Source organism: Mycena indigotica (genome assembly GCF_014461135.1).
Source record: "Mycena indigotica strain 171206Taipei chromosome Unknown Mind.scaff0007, whole genome shotgun sequence".
Classification (NCBI taxonomy): Eukaryota; Fungi; Basidiomycota; class Agaricomycetes; order Agaricales; family Mycenaceae; genus Mycena; species Mycena indigotica.
The window spans coordinates 1941062-1960420 of NW_023503006.1; the positions used below are offsets into that span (position 1 = coordinate 1941062).

Consider the following 19359-nt stretch of genomic DNA (forward strand, 5'->3'; position numbering starts at 1 on the left):
ATGAAGGAAAACTACTTGTGCTTCTTTCCTTTGTTGCCCTTCCCAAATGCCTTGCCCTCGAAACCGGGTCGGGATTTCCCGCTCTTCCCCTTCGACGGGCCACCTTTGCGTTTCTCGTTGCGCATAGCGATATTGTCCGTCCGCTTTTTCTGTTTTGCGGCCATGGAGGCAGCGACATCCTTTTTGCGTTGATCCCTGTGCGACAGATGAGATGTGAATAGTAAGAAAAACTACTAAGCATACCAATCTGTCTTGCTTTTTGCCTTTTCCTTCTCCTTCCGCTTGACCGCCTTTTTTAATCGTCCCTCGTCGTCCCTGACTTTGACACCTTCTAATCGAGCAGCAGCCTTGTCCCATTTTTCCCGATCCTCTATGGCTTTTCGTTTGTCTTCTGGTAATGAGGACAGTTTCTCTTTGCGAGACGCGATTTGGGCCAGGGCGTGGGTGGGGTTTGAATTGGTTTTCAGCTTCTGTGATTGCTTTGAGGAGCTAGCGCCCGCTATAGAGGAAAACGCGACGGTAGCAACGCCTGGGGCAGACGATGGCGGCTTATTGCGACCGTTAGTATCCGGCACCAAGAGTTGTGTCTTTCGAGCAAGATCGTAAATGGATATTCTGCATAAGTAGAAATAACACACCTTGGCTGTGTTCCCCTTGTCTCTCTGAACTGCTTTCTCCTTCTCCTTGTCTTTTTTCCCTTTTCCCTTTGCTTCTTCTTCTCTGCGGATTTTCTCCTTAGTTTCCTTCCGCCTCCGTTCTCGCATTGCCGCACGTTGCAGTCTCCGCTCATTTAATAATGCATCTCTGTCTCCGTGCCCAGCCCCGCCTCGTCTAAGTGCTGCCATTCTCGCGTGGAGCTTATCGCGCAGCTCACCAATACCTCCTGACTGAGGCATGGGCACAATGTCTTCCTCCATTTCATCATCATCAGACTGTTCGTCGCCTAGGTCAATGTCAACGTCCATCGCGAGCGCTGGAGAGTCGGAGTCATCGTCGGAGGATGGTGTTGTTGCTTTCCGCTTCCCTTTGCCCTTCTTCGAGCTACTGTGCACCGTTTCAGAAGCGTCGAGTAAATCAACAACTGTCTTGTGGTTTTCCGGGTCAAGCTAACAAGAGATGAATTAACGATTTTCAAAACGAACGCAGATATATATACCTTTTCGCGCCGCGCTTTTTTAGACGCCTCCTTCACGGCTTGTTTAGGCGCCTTCTGCTTTTTGCTGTGCTTTTGGTATTTGGAGGCTGCCTGCGAAAATATCGGGTGAGGAGGTGGGGTGGTGTTGGTAGAAACAACGCACCTGTTCTTCGGAGAGCTCTTGCTGGATGTAATACTTCGCCGGAATAAGCCGCAGCAGAGACTCGAAGGTGTCGTTGTGTGCTTCAAGGGACGCTTGTAACGCGCTCGAAGTCGCCATGACCGTCAAGGGTAAAATTTTGCACGTGAAGTGATGCCATCATCATCTCGTTCAACGCCAGTGTCCATTTTTGGTAGGTGATAAACGAAGATTCGCGTTGCTCAAGATATCTTCGAGTCTGACATTGAGAGACTTGTAATCTTCGAACTACCGTCGAGCTCCACCATCATGGCGACTCCAATCATACGCCATTCGGACCTGGAATCAGTAATTCAATTTTAGGGCGTGCAGTCAACTATCCCTATCCCTATCCCGTGTGAGACCTGCTTGTGCAGATCTATCTTCTTTGTCTAGCACCACTGAGACAAATCGCATCCTCTAAATTGGCTTTCAAATGACACCGGCTTCTTTCGGTGTTCGGGGAATAGACTGAAGTTGAATCAAGATAGATAAAGCCTTCGAGCAGCGTAAATCCCCTGGCTTCCCCTGGCTACCTGATCCAACATGCCTCTACCCTCTGACCCTCAGCTGGTGTCACTTAGGTATGGTTACATCATCTGTCCACATCGCAGCTTGTTGAGCAGTGGAACAGTGAAGACATCATCGAGCAGCTTGGTCAAATTTTTGGCTCCCATGCTGGTTACCGTCCTGTGCATGCGCGCGGTTTGCTTTTGACCGGGAGTTTCACACCAACTACAGCAGCAGCCGAGATCTCCAGTGCCCCTCACTTCCATTGTACCACGACCCCCGTCACTGCACGTTTCTCCAGCTCAACTGGACTTCCTCAGATCCCTGATACAGACCCCAATGGAAATCCTCGCGGTTTAGCCATCCGGTTCAACCTCGCAGAACACGTCCACACCGATATTGTAGCTCATTCGACACCGGCATTCCCTGTGAGAACTGGGCAAGAATTTCTGGATTTTTTCCGCGCAGTCGGGAATGGAAATGTACCAGAATTTCTCGCTTCCCACCCCGCAGCAGCGTACTTCGTGCAATATCCCAAGCCAAACGCAGAAAGCTTGGCCACAGAGGCGTACTACGCTTTGCATGCCTTCAAATTCACCAATGAACAGGGTGGATCAAGATATGGGCGGTATACGATCCTCCCCGAAGCGGGGTTGCACTATCTGGACGAAGCCAAAGTCAAAGAACAGACCGACAACTATCTCTATGACGAGATTCCGAGCCGTCTTGAAAAGGGGCCAGTGGTATTCAACCTTGTGTTGCAGTTGGCGGATGAGGGCGACACTACGAATGACGTAACCGTCCAGTGGTCAAAGGAACGTAAGAGTGTGGTTCTCGGTACTGTCTCGTTGGATAAAGTGGTGGAAGAAAATAAGCTGGAGCAGAAGAAGATTATTTACGACCCAGTGCCGCGTGTGGTTGGCATCGAATCCGCTGGAGATCCGTTGCTTGAAGTTCGTGCAGCGGTCTATCTGATAGGAGGACGGAAGAGGCGTGCTGCTGCAGACTCTTGAAGAAATAAAATTCCATTTCTCAATTATCGTTTGACTTGTCCAGGCTGATACCGTTCCAACTCACATCTAACATGTACACGACTGAGAATTGAGCCCCTTGTGATAATAAAAGAACGCACCCTAGCTCCCCGCCTTGTTGGGGTTTTATGACGATCTCTATCTCTCGCTCTCCTCGAACGACTACCACTGGTATCACAGCCTATTCAACCAAATCAAAACTCGTCCTATTCCATTTGCCCTCACCTACATCGTTGTTGGCCGCACCAGTAAGGATTGCATGATACCTTAACGGCGGGAGATCGCGTACTGGTATGTTGCCGAAGGAGACAATCAGGTCTTCGTCAAGCAAGCCCTGAGGGAGGGATTAGAGAGGCTACAAGGAACGGAGAATATTACCGCAGTTGCGGCAGGTCCATCTGGCTGGATGAACCTGACCATGAAATACGGCTTGAAGAAGCCTTTGGGTAGACCAGCTGTTGAGAGCCCTGATGTAGCCGGAGTGTCCGAGGGAGCCTCAACGGCGGAGGACTGTCCTTCAACAGCAGCTAATTGTTGTTCAGAGGGAGAAAGCTTGTAGAATGCAGCTTTCTGAGTTTCTAGCCATCGCCGTACCTAGATTTCATTGAAGCGTACTGTATGTGGAGGACGGGTGGAATAACTCACAGGCAGCATAACGTGTTCTCCTCGTTTATCGTCATTCCAGTCATAGAAGAGCGCAGCATACGCTATCACAACTGCCCGAAACACGTCTTAAGAGTCAGAAACACGGGAGTTCAGACGCAACCAACGAGGAATGACCACAAAATGCCCCACTCCAACAGTTCGGTATAACCATGGCCCCCTCCAGTCCTTCGCCTCATATCCAACCTCCGGCTTGGGTAATTTCTCTGAAAATCTTCGGTGGAGATGGAGAAATGGACGCCATGATGATGAGCGTGCACGCGAGAGTATCATTTTGGCAAACACGAACAAACAACTAAACACCGTTCCTCGATTTAGTAAAACATACTCTAATGTGATAGTACTACAATTTATTGTCCTCGAAGGCTTTGGCCTGGATTTCGTAGAGTTTAGTGTATTCTCCGTTCAGTTTCATCAACTCTTCGTGGGTTCCAGACTCCACTAGTTTGCCCTCTTTCATGCACCTAAGGTGTGCGTCAGCAACGAGACTGAAAGATGAGTAGAAGTCGCACAGAATATTGTCCGCATATTTTGTGAGGTGCCCGAAACGATGAGTCACAAATATCATCGTTTTGCCCTCTCTCTGGAAGGCAAATCATCAATTTGACTCAAATACGGCCGCGATGCAGGCTTACTTCTACCCTCAAATTGTTGAATAGTTCCCATTCAGCTTCTGGGTCAAGCGCCGACGAGCCCTCGTCTGCAATAACGAGCTTGACTCGACCAGTAGTGAATCGCATGAATGTACGGGACCTGCAAAGGGTGAACAAAAAAATTGACGAGGTATTCGGTGCTTACGCGACAACTCTCTGCCGCTCTCCACCTGGTCAAAACTATGAGTCGGACCAGACATGAATATATAGTAGACTAGCCTGAGATGTCAGCTCTTTTTTGCATTTTTTCGACTTCTTTTGCAAGGGGGGTTCCATCCGATGCTTGAACGTGCATGGTATACGCATCGGCTTGAGGATCGAGCAATGTTTCCAAGCCGTCCGTCAATTTGGCCATAAACTCACCGGCCCCACCTTTCTTAGCGGCTCCAGTGATGACCTCAACATCTCCCATGAGTTCTGGGTTCCCTAATCCGATGTTTTCGCCTAAGGAGAGGGGATAGAGGTGATGGTCTTGGGTCAATGAAGCCGTTGCAGCACGCAAGTCCGCGATAAGATAATCGTGGATGTTTTTGTCGTCGACGACGATGTTGCCAGATGAAACATCGTACAAGCGTGAGAGTAGCTTGACGATGGTGGACTTCCCGCTTCCGTTCGAGCCCACGAGGACTACGAGCTGGCCAGACTTGATTGTAAACGACACGTCGTCAAGAGCTTTGGCATTTTTTTCTCCGCCAGGGTAGGAAAATGTAACATTCCTGAGTTGAGTTGAATTGTTTGGAGACAGTTCAGCGTCATGAACCAACCTTAGCTCGATAGACATTCCCGCGCGATCCGCCTCCCCGGAGGAAGGATACTTCAAGACGCCGTCCTTGATCGTGGGTAGTGGACTACAAAATTTGTACAGCCGTTCTATGAAGGTCATGGCCCGTGCAAATGAATCAACCTCTTGGATACTCTGGGAGAATGTATTCCGCAAAGTCCATTCTGACCGCTGGAGCGTGGCGATTTTGGACAATGTGAATTTGGCGGGATCTAGGAATGCGCTAGCGGCGTAATAAACCTACGGGTTCTAAGCAGTGGTAGAGGGAGGACAGATTGAAAGGCACCATTGGGAGATTGTCAAGCATGTCAAGTGCCGCGGTAGACAGCCAGGAGTATTGTTCATCCCATAGAGTTAATGGATGTTCAAGGGAAGTATCGGCAAGTCCATTCTGAACCTGTTCATATTCTAGACTGGCGTATTAGTCCTTGCAAGGTTCATTACAGTTCCGTACCATCGACAATGTACTCGCCGATATCCCCGCTGATGATATCTTGACGATATTTGTCTTCTCCCATTCTCTTTAACGCCTGGAGGCGGACGTAATCATCATTATCCGCCTCCACCACGAAGGCTAAAATGAGTATCAACAGTCGAAAAAGGGGAGCGAAAATGAGAAGAAACCGACGCATGTTCCATAGATCCTGTCGATATAGGGACTTGAACAGTGGTCGGCAAATACAGAGGAAGACGAAAATAGGGCCATGCCGCGTTGAAGTTGAAAGGTTGAGGATGTACCCCAAGATGGCGACAACTTGTAGCACCAGCGTCCCGACGCTGACAACAGTCATGAAAGTATTCCAAACGCCGTGCGGGGAGATGGCATCATCGTCCGTGGTGTCATGTGTAGCAGGCATGTCAGCCTCGAGTTTCGCTGGTAATAAATATCAGAACAAGGCACAGAGGGTCGCACCACCTAACCAGTGAATATCTTGTCCTCAAAATGTTGCTGAACACGACTTTCCACTGCTGAATTAGTCCGTTGGCTGTAGAGGCACAACTTAATAAATCGCGGCAATGGTTGAGCACATACCTCCAGCTGTTGAGATATGAGGTGAATGCAACGAGTAGCATCCGGGCAGCAACCGCCCTCATGATGGCCCCAGAATTCGGTTTTCCCCCCTCCTTCAAGCCGATTTCAATCTGATGAGGTCAGCAACAGGTTGAACCCAATTCTGGAGATGAACTTACGATTGCAAGAATTCGAGTTGAGAGATGCAAAAGAAAGAGGTCCTCGAGGCTTGACCAGATTTTGACCACAAGTATCAACGTCATTTGACGCGGCTCGATGGAATACACCTCTTCAAAAAATATTCGCAGTGTGGGCATAAATCCTATCATTTTCTCCCAACGGGTAGCGAAACTGGGCGTCTTCTGGTTCTCCGTAAGGATGCGCCACACGCCCAATTTGACCTCTCGAAGTGAGCTCGTAGGTGTCGATTTTGGTACATTATCTTCAACCTTCTGAGTCATGACGGGAAGAACAGAAAGCGGTCGGTCCCCTTGTCCGCTTATAAGCGTGCAGCTGCGCCTCGAGGCGCCCGAGTCAATTTTGCGGACGATCGGCGCGCAAGAAGTTACCTGAATGATTGACGCGCAAAAGCGGTGTTCGAAACGGAAGCGAACCGTTGCCGGCAAGTTGTCGGACTCAAATTTGGATGCCGTGGCAGCAGTCCGCAGGGTCCCGCTCAATAAAGAACATCTAATAGTAATAGCAAACCACACACACCAAGATTACACCTACAATTACATCTTAGCCACTCATCAGCCCTGGCTTGTTCGCCGTCGTCCAGGTGTCCAAGATTTTCCAAAAATGAGCGACGACTGACTTGTCGACGTGGCGTCTCATCGGATCGATCTACGAGGTTATCTTGAGTGCATTCGATGATGAGACTGTCCAATCACCTTGAGCTCAGTAACATTCCAATCCTTGATTTTCGGATTTGGTGGGTCGTTTGACCAAGAAAAGTAGATTCCTTTGACTAGAAAATCATGTCAACTAAGAGCCAGTAGGTTAAGTTGACATACCATGATGGAAGAGTTGTATGGGCTCGTTCCATTTGTATGGACGGAATTGCCATGCTTGGCCAGTCGTCATAACGCACACAACACGTTCCCAAGCGTCAGGGCCAAACTTCCCCAAAGCTTCAACGCTGTCGACGATAAAGTAGCGCACATGTGATTCGTGTTCTTTGCCAGACGTGTCGATAGTAGTTCGTTTGCGGTAAATGGCAATCATGTCCTCTGGTCGAGAATTGCCCTCTGACATCGCTCGTTGTCGGGCATCCTGTGACGGTTCAAAGCTGAAATAGTTCTTTCAAATGCCGCAAAAAAATGGAGCATTGACGCACGTAGACTCCTGTAAGAACTTTTTGACATTGTGCATCGTGATGAGGGCCGTAGGTGAGGAAGATATCATTATGATAGGGAAGTTATTCCGGGGTTTTCTGACCACGGAGCGAGCTTCTGGCGCAGTTGCTGCCGAGCTACCTGACCGACTGGCCTCCTTCATCTTTTTGAGTTTGTCGGCATAAGCCAGACGAATGTTTGAAAAGTTCTATGAGCACACAGTAAGCTAAACGACAGTTCACAAGGAAAGGAAAAAACACACGTTGGGTTTGCCGCCTCTTAGTACTGAATTGCGGTCCCTCAATTCAACTTCGTGCTGTTTGATTTTTTTAACGGCCTCCGCATCTCTTGCGTCAGGAACATAACGGCGTTTTACGGACGTCGAAGTCGAAGCAACCGCATTGGCCCTGTGCGGTGTCGCAGGCAATGGTTTAGTGGAAGGAGGAGGCGTGCCCGGTGGTGTGTTAGTGTCTGAGCTTGTTTATTGGATTTTCAACACGCGGAGATAAAGAATGCACCTGTGAGGGGTACTATTCTCTCATTCTCGGTTGTTCTCCCCTCCAACCAGTCCACGACATTCTTCCTCTCCGTTACACTGACGAACCCGACCGCCAACCCGCTATCTCGGGCTTGTTTCATGTAGTCCGCACCGGACGCATTTTGAAGCTGCCACGCTAGATAGAGAGCCTCGAGTGTGAAAAAGTCTTGAGCCGCTGGCCGACGATATCTTGTTGGTGTTGACTTGTGGAGTGTGCATGTGGAAGAGAGAACGAGATGCGTCGCGTCGAGGAGGGTTTGACAAGACTGCCCGTCTTTCGCGAATGTTATAGTTTCCTTGGATTTGACCGCCTGGCGGAGGGCTAGTAAAGCGTCGTTGTCGCTCATCACAAAGTGGATGATCACGTGCCACACTGGAGTGTGAATTCACCAAGAATTCACGCAGCTGGACTAAAAATACAGGGTACAAATGTGCGTTATCTTTTAAAGCCACGAAAGACTGCATCGTCATCTTCGTCATCGTCCGAGTCTATAGTGATAGGTTTTTTGGCGGTTGCCTTCGCTCTTTGTGAACGCCTTGCCGGTTGAGTGGGCAAAGTCTGTGTCTGATCCTGCATCTCAAAGTCTTCGTCCAGTGTCTTGATCTGCTCATCCCCCGAATCATCTAAGAACAATCGGGCAACTGGCTTCACCTCTGGTGCCTTTGACGATGTACGAGTAGTTCGGGTCCGTTTTGCAGGAGGCTCAACAACAGTCGAAGGGGGTTTGCTTTTTGTCTGTGTTTGGGTCGCCGATCGAGAGGCTGGCGGGGGTGCGCCGTCAGACTCGTCAGAATCAAGCACCATGCGTTTCTGGGACTGCGACTCTTTCTTTTGGGTGGTCTTCTTCACAACTGGCTGTGTTTTGCGAATCTGGGTTGGCCCAAAGTCATCCAAATCATCGAAATTTGCATGGGCTTCAACTTTGATGTTTTCATTGTCATCCCAAAGATTAGCTGTAAGTCACCAGTCAAAAAGGGTGAAATGTCCTGAGAGATGCTTACCGTTTTCCTGTCCCCCTTGATCTGCATTTGCATATAGCTTGATCTTCTCTTTATGAACAAGTGAGCGATTCTGGATCACATTCGTAAGTAGACTCCTTGACGCAAATTTTGACGTTGGGACTAAACACCTTTCTGAACTTCTTGAAATTTGGTTTGTTGTTCCATCGTTCATCAATGATGCCACCTTGCACGCCATTGTCCTTGCTTCGGTCCTTGAAAACCTCCAACTCCTCGATGACCATAAAATTCCCCACACTCGCAGCGTCGAAATCATCCAACAGTTCCCACGCTGGTCTATTTTCCTCTTCGTCCACTCGTAAATCCGCTTTGGAGATCTTGAGATTATTGAAATCGCGATCGAAGTCGTCTTCAGCTCGTTTGCCTCGTTTTGTTGAGGCGACAGCTTTCAAAAATGCCGCATCTTTATCAGGTTTACCAGGAGCAGCGCCAGCCGTAGCGGCGACAGAGGCATTCTTGCCTAACATAGCTGGACCAGGTTTATCAACAATAACAGGCTGTTGATTTGCGTTGCTTTGTGCGGTGCGCTCCACAGGAGGCACTACTCCAGCGGTCGCCCGTTTTTTAGCCGGTGGTGCGGAGCCTTCGCCGTTTGAACCCGCCAAAGCCGCCTCAACATCCGCCATTTCAGCATCATCGCCGTCAAAGCTTCGTTCTTTGCGTTTGGTCCCAAGACTGCGGCCAATGGGGGCCTGACTCTGGCTTTCTTCCTCTTCTTCAGCAACTGCATTCAGTCCGCTTCGACCTGTTTTCCGCTTGGATGGCCCTGCACCACTTTGGGTTTGTGTCTGAGTTTCGGTTTGCGTGTTGAGCGATGACATGAAATCCAGACTACCCGAGTCGTCGGGGATGATACTTTGCGTGCCATCACCGAAGCCACCGCTCTCTTCAAACAAAGCCTTGAACTTTTTGAGTGGGGGCTCATCGCCGAGGTTTGTAGTGGGGCCAGCTGCCGGGATCGCAGCGCCAACTAAGAAAGAAGCTGCGCCTTGTTGGAGCAACTGGGCAACGGGATCGTTGGGGTCCGCAGCGACACCGACACGACGTTTAAGTTGTCTACGCCGGGGTCGTGGAGCCTAACACGGACAATTAAAATACACACAGCATGACAATTGATTTCCTCACATCTGGGTCTTCTTCTGCAGGCGGGGGGAGGAGGCGGTTTTGGTTTAGAACTCTCGCTCTCGATATTCCTCAAAACATAGGAAGGATCATCGAGACCAGTCAGCATCTGTGCTTCGCCGGCCCTCCTTATCAAGCCCTTGAAACCCTAAGCACACGAAAATTCAACAAAATGATTGAGCCAACCTTGCGTGCTGGCATCTCTGGATCCTCGTTCACGACTTCTGGATCTTGCGACGCTGCTCGCGTGACTCGACGGACGAGTGGCTTTCGTTTGGGCGCTGGCTCCGGCGACTTTTCAACGTGTTCACCCGGGAAGCTGTTGGGGACGACAGAAGGGAGGGGGGATGACGAGCGATCTGTGATAAGATCTAAATATTCAACGAGAAGATACGACCAGGATGTACCTGCTCTAGCATCTTCTTCCTCGTCGCCTGGTGGTGCGATCAGAGGGGCCGTATCGACGCTGATGACTGCTTGAACAATATCATCGCTAGAAACGAACCGCAGTCCAAATCTGTCGAAGCGTCTGAACTGGAAGCAAAAAGCTGAGGAAGCAGAACACAGACTCTCTTGCAATCTTCGTAAATTTCTTCCACTCCTCCTTACCCACCGCGGTCTCAGAGGTTTTTGCATTCGTGGCCAGGACCAAAGTGCCGTGTGACTTGGCCTTGTTGCGATTTAGCGTCTTTCGCCATTTTTCTGTTCCGCCCGAGATGTCGAAAACACTGACTTCACCACCAGCCCGTTCGAGCAGTTGACGGAGAGAAGATTCGACTTCGCGCTTCTTCTCACCTGCACAGAGAAAGGTATGATTAGCAAACATTTTGAGCCGTTCCTCGTTCGGCTCCCAAAGACCTGGCGCTTGTTGTGCGACGGTCAAGGTCGAGGCGAATACCGGGCGGAATTTGTTTGCAAGAGGTAATGCAGCGTAGTCAAGCGCATTGCCGAGAGCCGTCTCTTTGCTAATGCGGATAAGCTCCATTAGCCACTCAGGCTTGACCAGATTGCAAGCGCTGGCGAGAGAGGTGGCAATGGGGAGGGTAGCGGAGTAAGATGGGGCAAGATGATGAGTGACTTGGGGGGTTTGAAGGTTTGTTGTATGGATACCTGGAGAAAAGGAGTTGGATTAGTGAGTCAAGCTATGCAAAAAGGACGCACCCAGGAATGCACAGTCTTCAAGAATATCATGATTGGCTCGCGAAGGTTGTTGGAAGCAACAGACTGGCTCCCACCGAATCCTACAGCTATAAGCGCAGTCCTTGCGACAAACATTGCGACCGACATGATAGCATGGCCAGAAGTAATCTGGATGGAGTCGCCGTCCTCAAGCTCTCCTGTAGCATGCCCGTCGATGGAAACAGTATCTCCGTCAGCACGCGTCACAAGGCATGGTTTAGCTTTTGGGTTGGTGTTGGCGTATTCAAGACGAGGACGCGTTGTCGCGTCAGATACTTGGTCTTTGGTAAATTTCGCAACGTTGAATTCGCCATGGGTCTTCGAGATCTTATTGGATGGAATGGACAGCGGTGCATCTTTGCGGCCTAACCTGTAGGTATGCCCAGTTCGAAGCACTTTGGATCCTGACAACGATAAGTCGAGCATCAAGACTTATGAGGGTTGGAAGATTTACTGGTCTGTCCGGGCGCAGAGTCAAATTCTCCAGTCAGTACCCACATGTCGTCGAGTTCCGTCTCGAGAGTTGAAGGAGACGATCACACTCACGTGACGTTGTGACACAACGCTTGTCCCTGATCACCCAGTTTAAGCCAGTTTGAAGTCCAGTTTACTGGTCCAAGTCCAACAATAACACATGAGACGGTCTCGAAATATGCCAAGAACGGTGGCAGTCTCGCGATAATCACCCATTTGGACTTTGGGCGAAACCTCGGGGGAACAGGCTCGGACCGGCGGCTCTCCCAGCCTACTTTAACTCTTGAATTCGGGTCATATCTTTTCCAGCATGTCTCTCCTCAAAGTCTCAGGCACCAAACTCGTCGACGAAGCTGGCAATGAAGTGGTTCTCCGGGGCGCTGGCCTCGGAGGCTGGATGAAGTATGTTGTCTGAGGCCTCTCTCAAACTCAAGTCAACTTATTGGTTTCTCAAAGCATGGAAAACTTCATCTCAGGGGGGTAAAGCTGCCTGTGGCCACCAGCTTCTACTTATAACTCTGCAGGCTATCCTGGATGTGAATACCAAATTCGTGAGGCATTGGCTCAAACCATCGGGCAAGAAAAGTCCGACTTTTTCTTCGACAAATTCCTCGAGTATTTCTTCCAAGACCCCGACGCGAAGTTCTTCAGCAGCCTCGGACTGAACTGCATTCGATTGCCGTTCAATTACCATCACTTCGAAGGTGCCTTATACCGCCTTTTGCTGCAGCAGACCTCATTTGCCTTGTACAGATGACATGAACCCACGCGTGCTGAAGGAGTCAGGTTTCAAGCATCTCGATCGTGTTATCGAGCTTTGTGCGCAAAACAATATCTACACAATTCTTGACCTGCATACTGCGCCAGGAGGTTTGTATGTTTTCCTGTGGCTGACCCATCCACTCAAGTGCTCCTTCTAGGTCAGAACACAGACTGGCACTCTGATCAGTGAGTTTTTATTTTATATCTTATTACTCCCTGTGAGATATCTTATCATATAATAATAATAGCGGCGGCCACATTGCGAACCGTAAGATTTCGCATATTGCACTCATCTGGTGCTTAATAATTTCCAAGTCTGGAACCATAAGGACTTCCAAGACCGCACCATTTGGCTGTGGGAGAAGCTCGCGGAGCATTACAAAGACAACAAATGGATTGCAGGCTACAATCCACTCAACGAACCCACCGATCCAACCCACACACGCCTCATCGCCTTCTACGACCGTCTGCACGCCGCTATTCGCGCTATCGACCCCGATCACGTCATATTCCTCGACGGAAACACTTTCGCTTCAGACTTTTCACGCTTTGGTGACGCACACAAGAATTGGGACAATACTGCGTACTCGATCCACGATTATTCTCTCTTTGGCTTCCCCAGCGCACCGGAAGCGTTCGTAGCGAACGAAACGCAACTGAGACGATTGCGAAGGAGCTACGAGAAGAAACGCGAATGGATGGATGAACGTGGACTGTGTGTTTGGAACGGTGAATGGGGCCCAGTCTACGCACGCAAGCAATATGATGGCGAAGCAACCGACGAGATCAACGCAACGCGATACCAAGTTTTGAAATCTCAGCTCGACCTCTATAATCAGGACAGATGCAGTTGGTCTATCTGGCTCTACAAGGACATAGGCTTCCAAGGAATGGTGCATGTCGCAACCACGACGCCGTATATGACCATTTTCGAATCATTCCTCGCAAAGAAGCACCGACTCGCGACTGACGCTTGGGGTGCCGATGACGCACAAGTTAGACACATCTATCAGCCTCTCATCCAGCACATCCTCGATGAGATCCCAGAGCCCAATCGCGCACTCTACCCACACCCAATCTGGCGCTTGTCCGATCGCGTCACTCGGCTTTCTCGTAACATTCTCGTTGCCGAGTATTTGGTGAAGGAGTGGGCAGACCACTTTATTGGCAAGAGCACGGAGGAGCTGGATGAAATTGCTGCCAGCTTCAAGTTTGAAGCTTGCAACAAGCGGGAGGGATTAAACAAGATCTTGACCGATAACGCCAAACTTGTCGCTTAAAAAGTTTTTTGTCAATAATGTTGCACGGAATTGGATTACAGTCGTACATACTTAAGTCTATGTACGGTTTTTTTGAACAGCGCAGATACAGTGATAAATACTAGTTAGTATGTGCAATAACGATAGTGTAGCAAAAGAAGGGAAAGAACGAGAGTCAGACTACAATACAGCTTGGTCAGTTGGTTCTCCAGAGAGTGCAAGTAAGTAGATCAGAATGAGATGATAAAAATGATGATGAAGTCTACAGCGTCAGGTTGCCGCGGAACACACCACCGTACATGGCAATGGGTTCCAGATACTTTTCCTTGGATTTACTCGAAGACCTGTCCGAGTCATCCTTGGCTTTGCGCGCTCCCTGCCTCAACTTGAGCGCCAATTCTTCTTTCCGCAGACGGTCCGCCTCCTTCTTCAAGCGCTTCTCTTCTGCCCGTTGCGATTTCTCGTCGAGGAACAGATGGCTGGGAGGGCTGAGCGGAGACTTGCCCATCGGAGAACTGATTGGTCCAGATGTCGACTTCCGCGCTAAGATCCGCGAAAAGGCATTTCCAGACAAACTATGGCGAGCACCCGTGGCACCAGCAGAGACTGTCTCCGTTTCAGATGGGGATGGCGACATCGTCCTCGGTCGCGACAACTCGTCTGTCCTGGTGACCTCTGTTATTTTCATATCGACGGGAGAGCCCCACTCAAAACGCGTTTTGGCGGGTGGTGCGGACCATGGGATGGTGGGGGTCTGGTCAGATCGATTGTGTGATCGTATTGATTGAACGGGGTCCACGTCAAATGAGTCGCTTTCCTCATCCGCATAGTGCTGCTCTTGCTCTTCGATCATCTCAAGAGCATGAGCGGATGACACTTGCGGCGAAAGTGGCGGTGTTAGCGGGCCGAAGTAACTCCCACTAGCATGAGAACTCGAAGATGTAGAGATAGACGAAACCAGTGAGGGAGTAGCACTTTTGCGAGTATCAATGCGGCGGGGAAGATGGTAAGCCATAACCTTGGACGAGGCAAGTCTACTTGGTGTTGGTGGTGCGCTGACGGCTGCCTCTTCTGATTCGGACTCCTCCACGGATATTGAAACTGAGCCTTGTGAACTCGACGGGTAGTAACCTTCATCTGTTTCTTCATCCTCTTCATCGTCCTCGTATATGAATGAAGGCGCATAAGGATGTGACATAGCGCTCTCGTAAATTTGGTCCATAAGCATTTGCTCACTCATACGAGGTGAACGAGGAGGCGTAGGTGCAACAGGGGCCATAAACGCCATGAGCTCCTGGATTTCTTCCTCCGTTCGGATGGAAACAACGCTTTCAGTGCGTTTATGGCGGACAGACTTGTCGAAAACGGGTAATGTGAACAGCTGGTCGGCATCCTCGATAATGTCGTCCCGATAACTAGTCCCAACGGGGTAGTTGCTATATGGGCCGCCTCTGGTCGTATCTCCCCAACGCGCATCAGATGTTCCGCGTGGTCGGGTGTTGAACTGTGAATCAGACCCCGGTCCGCCCCCGTTTGTCCGCGGGCCGCCGCCACCGCCACCGCCACCACCACCATCAGGTCGGCCACCCCCACCACCTCCGCCATTGTCGTTTCTCGTTCGCGTCGGTTTCTTCTGTGTGTACGACTACGCATAGGCGAAGTCAGCCCGAGCAGGTGGCATGAAGAAGAACCACTGACCATCACAGTTTTCAATGCACTATATTTGGAAGATAAAGCATACGCGATCAGAAACTGTGGAGCAACACAAAGATTTAACCACGTACCGGATCTGCAGACTGCGACAGCTGCATAAAGTGGCCACTTCGTACACCCCAACCGAGGTAGAGTTCGACAGCGCGCGATGCATCGCGTGTTTTGCTAGCGACTGGAGATGAGTGATTTGGTAATTTGTCGCGAGCACGAGCAGTTGACTAAGAACTGCTGGCGCGGTTTGCAGTGGCGTGAGCAATGCCATGGAGTAAAAGTACTGCAAGAGCGCGAGAGTGATTGGATAAGGTTCGGACAAGTTGAATGCGCGAGGCGTGAGTCTGGGATCAGGTCTCTCGTCGTCCGGCACGTTACCAGGGAGGTCGGGTAGCGGAATGTGCATGGGAGAAGAAGGTAGCGATTCCAAAGCATTCATCGCAGATTGGAGAAGCTTGAGCCGTTGCTCTTTGAACCAAGGCCACCTGTCTTCCAGTAGCTTTCGCGAGCAACCAATCTTTCGTCCGTCATCGCAAACAATTTCAAAGTCCGATAAAACACCCTCTTCCAGCGCTGAAAGGCCGAGCTCTTGCATAGGAATGTCTAGTCTGAGAGCAGGTGGTTGGTAGATGCCAAATGCCTCTAAATCGACCACAGCAACGTGGTCCCAGCTCAGAAGCCGTCGGTTGTAATCGTCAACAAGATTCCCATTCCGATTGCCGAAAATAAGGAATTTGTTTTGTTCAGGCCATAAACATCCACGGAACCAAGAGCCCGACTCGACCGCTTTACCAGGGTCTATGCGAGACCAAACCATGGTTTGTAGGTCGAGAACCCAGATAGAGAAAGATTGATAGCTATGTGCCAGATAGATTCCCGCAATGATGAGGTGAGTGCCAAGGATTGCACCAGTCGGGAAACGCAGCCCAGGAGGAAAAGTGGAGCCCGACATGGCGGCAGAGCGATCGTCAATGGTGAAACCAGTATCGGGTAGTGGTGAGAAGACTTCTAGTTCTCTCTTGACGTCAGTGAACTAAACAAGGTTAAAAATCAAACTAGAGAAAAAAAAAACGAAAAAAGGGTTTTGTTACACACGTTGTAGTTGCTATACAAATAAATGTCGCTGGGATGCTCATCGTCGGGAGGCGCGGAATAAGGCAGGTGCGAAAGCGATTCGGACCCAGTTGTGTCGTCGGTTGGGGGGGAATTAGGAGTTTGAAAGCGAGAACCACTCGGACCAAGTGGGTTTGGTAACTTGGAGGTCCAGAGTTCTTCCTTGGGAAAGCGGACACACATATTTGAGGAGACGGCAACACTGCGGTAGGAGCCGCAATGTCGGGGGTAATCACGTTTCTCAGACCAAGTTTTTGCCAGTAGATCGTAGACGCAGATGTCGTCAAGCCAAGTGTTGTAGAAGTCCTGACCGCCAATGATGAATAGACGGTCTCCCGTGACAGAAGACAGTTGAGCATAACGTGCGCGAGGAATAAGGTTCTCTGGAGTAGCCAAACGTGACTGAGGAAGCCAGTGACGAGAGGCGATGTCGAAGAAGCGGACATCATTGAGAACGCAGAGCTCGTCGGGATTGGGCGAATCTGGTTCGTTGCTCATACCACCGAAGACGATCAGTTGATTGTTCCCTATGATGTGTGAACGGTGTTATCGAAGAGAATACGATGGGCAACAGACAAGTGTCAACGCTGTGAAAGTATCGGGCTCGTGGGACATCGTCTTCAGGAAAGGGCGTAATCCTTTCCCAATTATATGTTTCGAGATCGAAAACATAGAGGTCGTTGACCATCCTACGTTCAGCTACGAGGCGACCACCCTAACCACCACGATAAGTGGGTGAGCTAGAACCTGACAAATATAACACACGAATAGATACATCTTCGAACCAACCACCGTCGTCGAAGCGCCCTGAATAAAAGTTAAAATGAAGTGGAGGCGATCATGGACGAGTACGCACCACAAGCTTCTGGGGAACATCGCCAGTGGTGGCCTTGGAATGGGTGGTGAGGTCGTATATGGAATGTAACTCTGCTGGCATAGTGCAATGCAAGATTGGTCGTTGTCGTCGACTCAGACGATGTTGGAAAGAGGGAGGAGGGGAGATCGAGAGGTCTTGGCGGAGAAAAAACGCTGGTGCGCGTGTTGTCCGGAGATTGACGAACCCTGTTCTGCTGCTATCGGTGCCTGAGTTACTTACGCAAAGGATGGTAGGATTGACGGTGCAGACGTACGAGGCTTGGAGGGCGCCAGACACAAGTCCTCGTTCACTCTGGTTGACCCCGGGGTAATGTTGGTGGGTGAGGAGAAGGAAGAGAGGTCCGTGATCGTTTGGGCAATATGGATGATGTCTATGTGATTCTTCTAGTATGGCTCCCACGCGCATCGCATTCTACAGGCACAACGTAATCTTCAATTCTCGGCAAGATGGTCGACCGCAAGTCAACAGTCAAGTGGAGCAACAACCGACAGTGAAATTTACAGACTTGATAAGTTGGTTCATGTACTTGAAGTTGAGATGGTAGATTATTACTACAATACCAGGTTCTACTTATCCATCTTGAGAACCCCGAAAAAGGGTCTTGTCAGGTTTTCGCAAGACGCCGCGATGAGACTTGGAAGATCGATTCACCGTTTTTTCCAAATCCGGTCACCACTCTTCAACATTCCCCGCCTTTCTCTTTGGACGCCAGTGAGCTTGAGCGATGGATGCAGTTATTGCCCAACCAAGCCCTGATACGATTCAGGTTCTACCCCATACTCAGTACAACGATGTTCAACATCTTACACCTTCCACCGTCCAACCATCCCCTCTTGATCAGTTTCGAACATGGTTTGCAGCAGCAGCAGCGGCCAATGTCCACGAACCAGAAGCCATGTCGCTTTCTACTTGTACGCCCGATGGCCTTCCCTCTGCCAGAATTGTCCTTTTCAAACAAATCGACGCACGAGGCTTCGTCTTCTTCACCAACTATACTTCACGAAAATCGGCCGAACTCTTGGCCAATCCGAATGCGGCTCTCGTCTTCTACTGGCGCGAGGTCTCCCGCCAAGTCCGCATCACTGGCCGCGTTGAAAAAGTATCAAAGGAGGAGAGTGAACAATACTTCAATGGCCGACCCCTTGGCAGTAGACTTGGAGCATGGGCCAGCCCACAAAGCTCTGTGGTCACCGAGGACGAAGTTCAGAAACGGCTAGAGGAAGTCAAGGCTCGCTTTGGTGATGCCAACGATATTCCTCTGCCAGATTTCTGGGGTGGATGGCGCGTTATACCAAGGTGACGATCCGGCCTCATGAATCCATACTTACTAAAATGCGCCTCGGAATAGCCAGGTGGAGTTTTGGAGCGGTAAACCTTCGCGGCTACATGACCGCGTGCTCTACACGAGGCAGACAGATGGGGAGGATGTGTGGACGATAGACCGGCTGGCCCCTTGACGTGAACCCATGGCTTAGACAGTCTCAAATGCACAAGACTCGAGATGTATCAGTAGTTGTAAACGCCACCATTCCTCCGGCACACGACGACCAACTTTTATTGGCGCCGCCCACACCCACATTTCTGATTGTTGCTTGAACGCCACCAGTGCATTCATCGGCCCTTGTACGCCGATAACACCGTTGCCCAAGCTTCAAACTTCCCGTCTGATAGACGTATTCTGACCTTGCTTGTAAGAAGAAAGAAAACGGCGTCCAGACTCTTCCATCAACTTTCACCAATCACACACCCACAAACCAAGCAAGCCCGCTTTCCGCTCATACGTACCGCTCTACCACCGACGTCTCCACCCCGGTTTTTTATCGGGTTCCAGCTGTAATCAGTATCATATTTGAGCGTCGCGGTTGCCAACGAAAGCCACGCTCGGATGCAAATCTTCGGAGAAGGTTTCCGCTGAATGTTGTGGCAGCAGCCTAGAATCGGAGGGATCCGAGTTGAACGCTCAATCCATAAGTTGGGCATGGCGTGTAAACCTACCATGTTCTGAAGATAG

At 50.1% G+C, this 19359-nt stretch overlaps 7 protein-coding genes across 7 annotated transcripts; 2 read left to right on the forward strand and 5 right to left on the reverse strand.

Annotated features, from left to right (window-relative positions):
- Positions 1–11: 11 nt before the first annotated feature.
- On the reverse strand, positions 12–1433 carry MIND_00833900 (uncharacterized protein; the record flags this gene model as incomplete). Its single annotated transcript, XM_037365007.1, has 5 exons — positions 1299–1433; positions 1157–1246; positions 639–1106; positions 244–587; positions 12–195 (listed from the first exon to the last, which is right to left on the reverse strand). Exons 1-5 carry the CDS (start codon positions 1413–1415, stop codon positions 12–14), a joined length of 1203 nt encoding a protein of 400 aa, XP_037218249.1. The 5' UTR covers positions 1416–1433.
- Positions 1434–3860: 2427 nt separating this feature from the next.
- Positions 3861–6424, reverse strand: MIND_00834000 (ABC transporter ATP-binding protein; the record flags this gene model as incomplete). Its single annotated transcript, XM_037365008.1, has 13 exons — positions 3861–3981; positions 4030–4100; positions 4153–4270; positions 4316–4340; positions 4390–4479; positions 4534–4886; positions 4935–5191; positions 5238–5359; positions 5406–5525; positions 5580–5825; positions 5873–5937; positions 5985–6094; positions 6143–6424. The coding sequence occupies 13 exons, from the start codon at positions 6422–6424 to the stop codon at positions 3861–3863; spliced, it is 1980 nt and encodes a 659-aa protein (XP_037218250.1).
- A 280-nt stretch (positions 6425–6704) lies between these two features.
- Positions 6705–8185, reverse strand: MIND_00834100 (CDC73-C domain-containing protein; the record flags this gene model as incomplete). The annotated part of the gene is made up of 6 exons (XM_037365009.1): positions 6705–6809; positions 6857–6933; positions 6980–7254; positions 7303–7508; positions 7563–7771; positions 7819–8185. 6 exons carry the CDS (start codon positions 8183–8185, stop codon positions 6705–6707), a joined length of 1239 nt encoding a protein of 412 aa, XP_037218251.1.
- Positions 8186–8274: 89 nt separating this feature from the next.
- Positions 8275–11659, reverse strand: MIND_00834200 (CDC73-C domain-containing protein; the record flags this gene model as incomplete). Its single annotated transcript, XM_037365010.1, has 9 exons — positions 8275–8792; positions 8841–8861; positions 8920–9934; positions 10167–10339; positions 10388–10497; positions 10550–11090; positions 11142–11221; positions 11266–11563; positions 11614–11659. The coding sequence occupies 9 exons, from the start codon at positions 11657–11659 to the stop codon at positions 8275–8277; spliced, it is 2802 nt and encodes a 933-aa protein (XP_037218252.1).
- A 284-nt stretch (positions 11660–11943) lies between these two features.
- MIND_00834300 (Glycoside hydrolase family 5 protein) lies at positions 11944–13675 on the forward strand (the record flags this gene model as incomplete). Its single annotated transcript, XM_037365011.1, has 6 exons — positions 11944–12035; positions 12120–12337; positions 12387–12503; positions 12554–12581; positions 12644–12663; positions 12711–13675. The coding sequence occupies 6 exons, from the start codon at positions 11944–11946 to the stop codon at positions 13673–13675; spliced, it is 1440 nt and encodes a 479-aa protein (XP_037218253.1).
- A 241-nt stretch (positions 13676–13916) lies between these two features.
- Positions 13917–17753, reverse strand: MIND_00834400 (uncharacterized protein; the record flags this gene model as incomplete). The annotated part of the gene is made up of 8 exons (XM_037365012.1): positions 13917–15299; positions 15353–15371; positions 15439–16391; positions 16454–16998; positions 17048–17186; positions 17237–17278; positions 17328–17544; positions 17602–17753. 8 exons carry the CDS (start codon positions 17751–17753, stop codon positions 13917–13919), a joined length of 3450 nt encoding a protein of 1149 aa, XP_037218254.1.
- Positions 17754–17759: 6 nt separating this feature from the next.
- On the forward strand, positions 17760–18805 carry MIND_00834500 (Pyridoxamine 5-phosphate oxidase; the record flags this gene model as incomplete). The annotated part of the gene is made up of 3 exons (XM_037365013.1): positions 17760–18059; positions 18115–18644; positions 18697–18805. The coding sequence occupies exons 1-3, from the start codon at positions 17976–17978 to the stop codon at positions 18803–18805; spliced, it is 723 nt and encodes a 240-aa protein (XP_037218255.1). The 5' UTR covers positions 17760–17975.
- Positions 18806–19359: the final 554 nt, after the last annotated feature.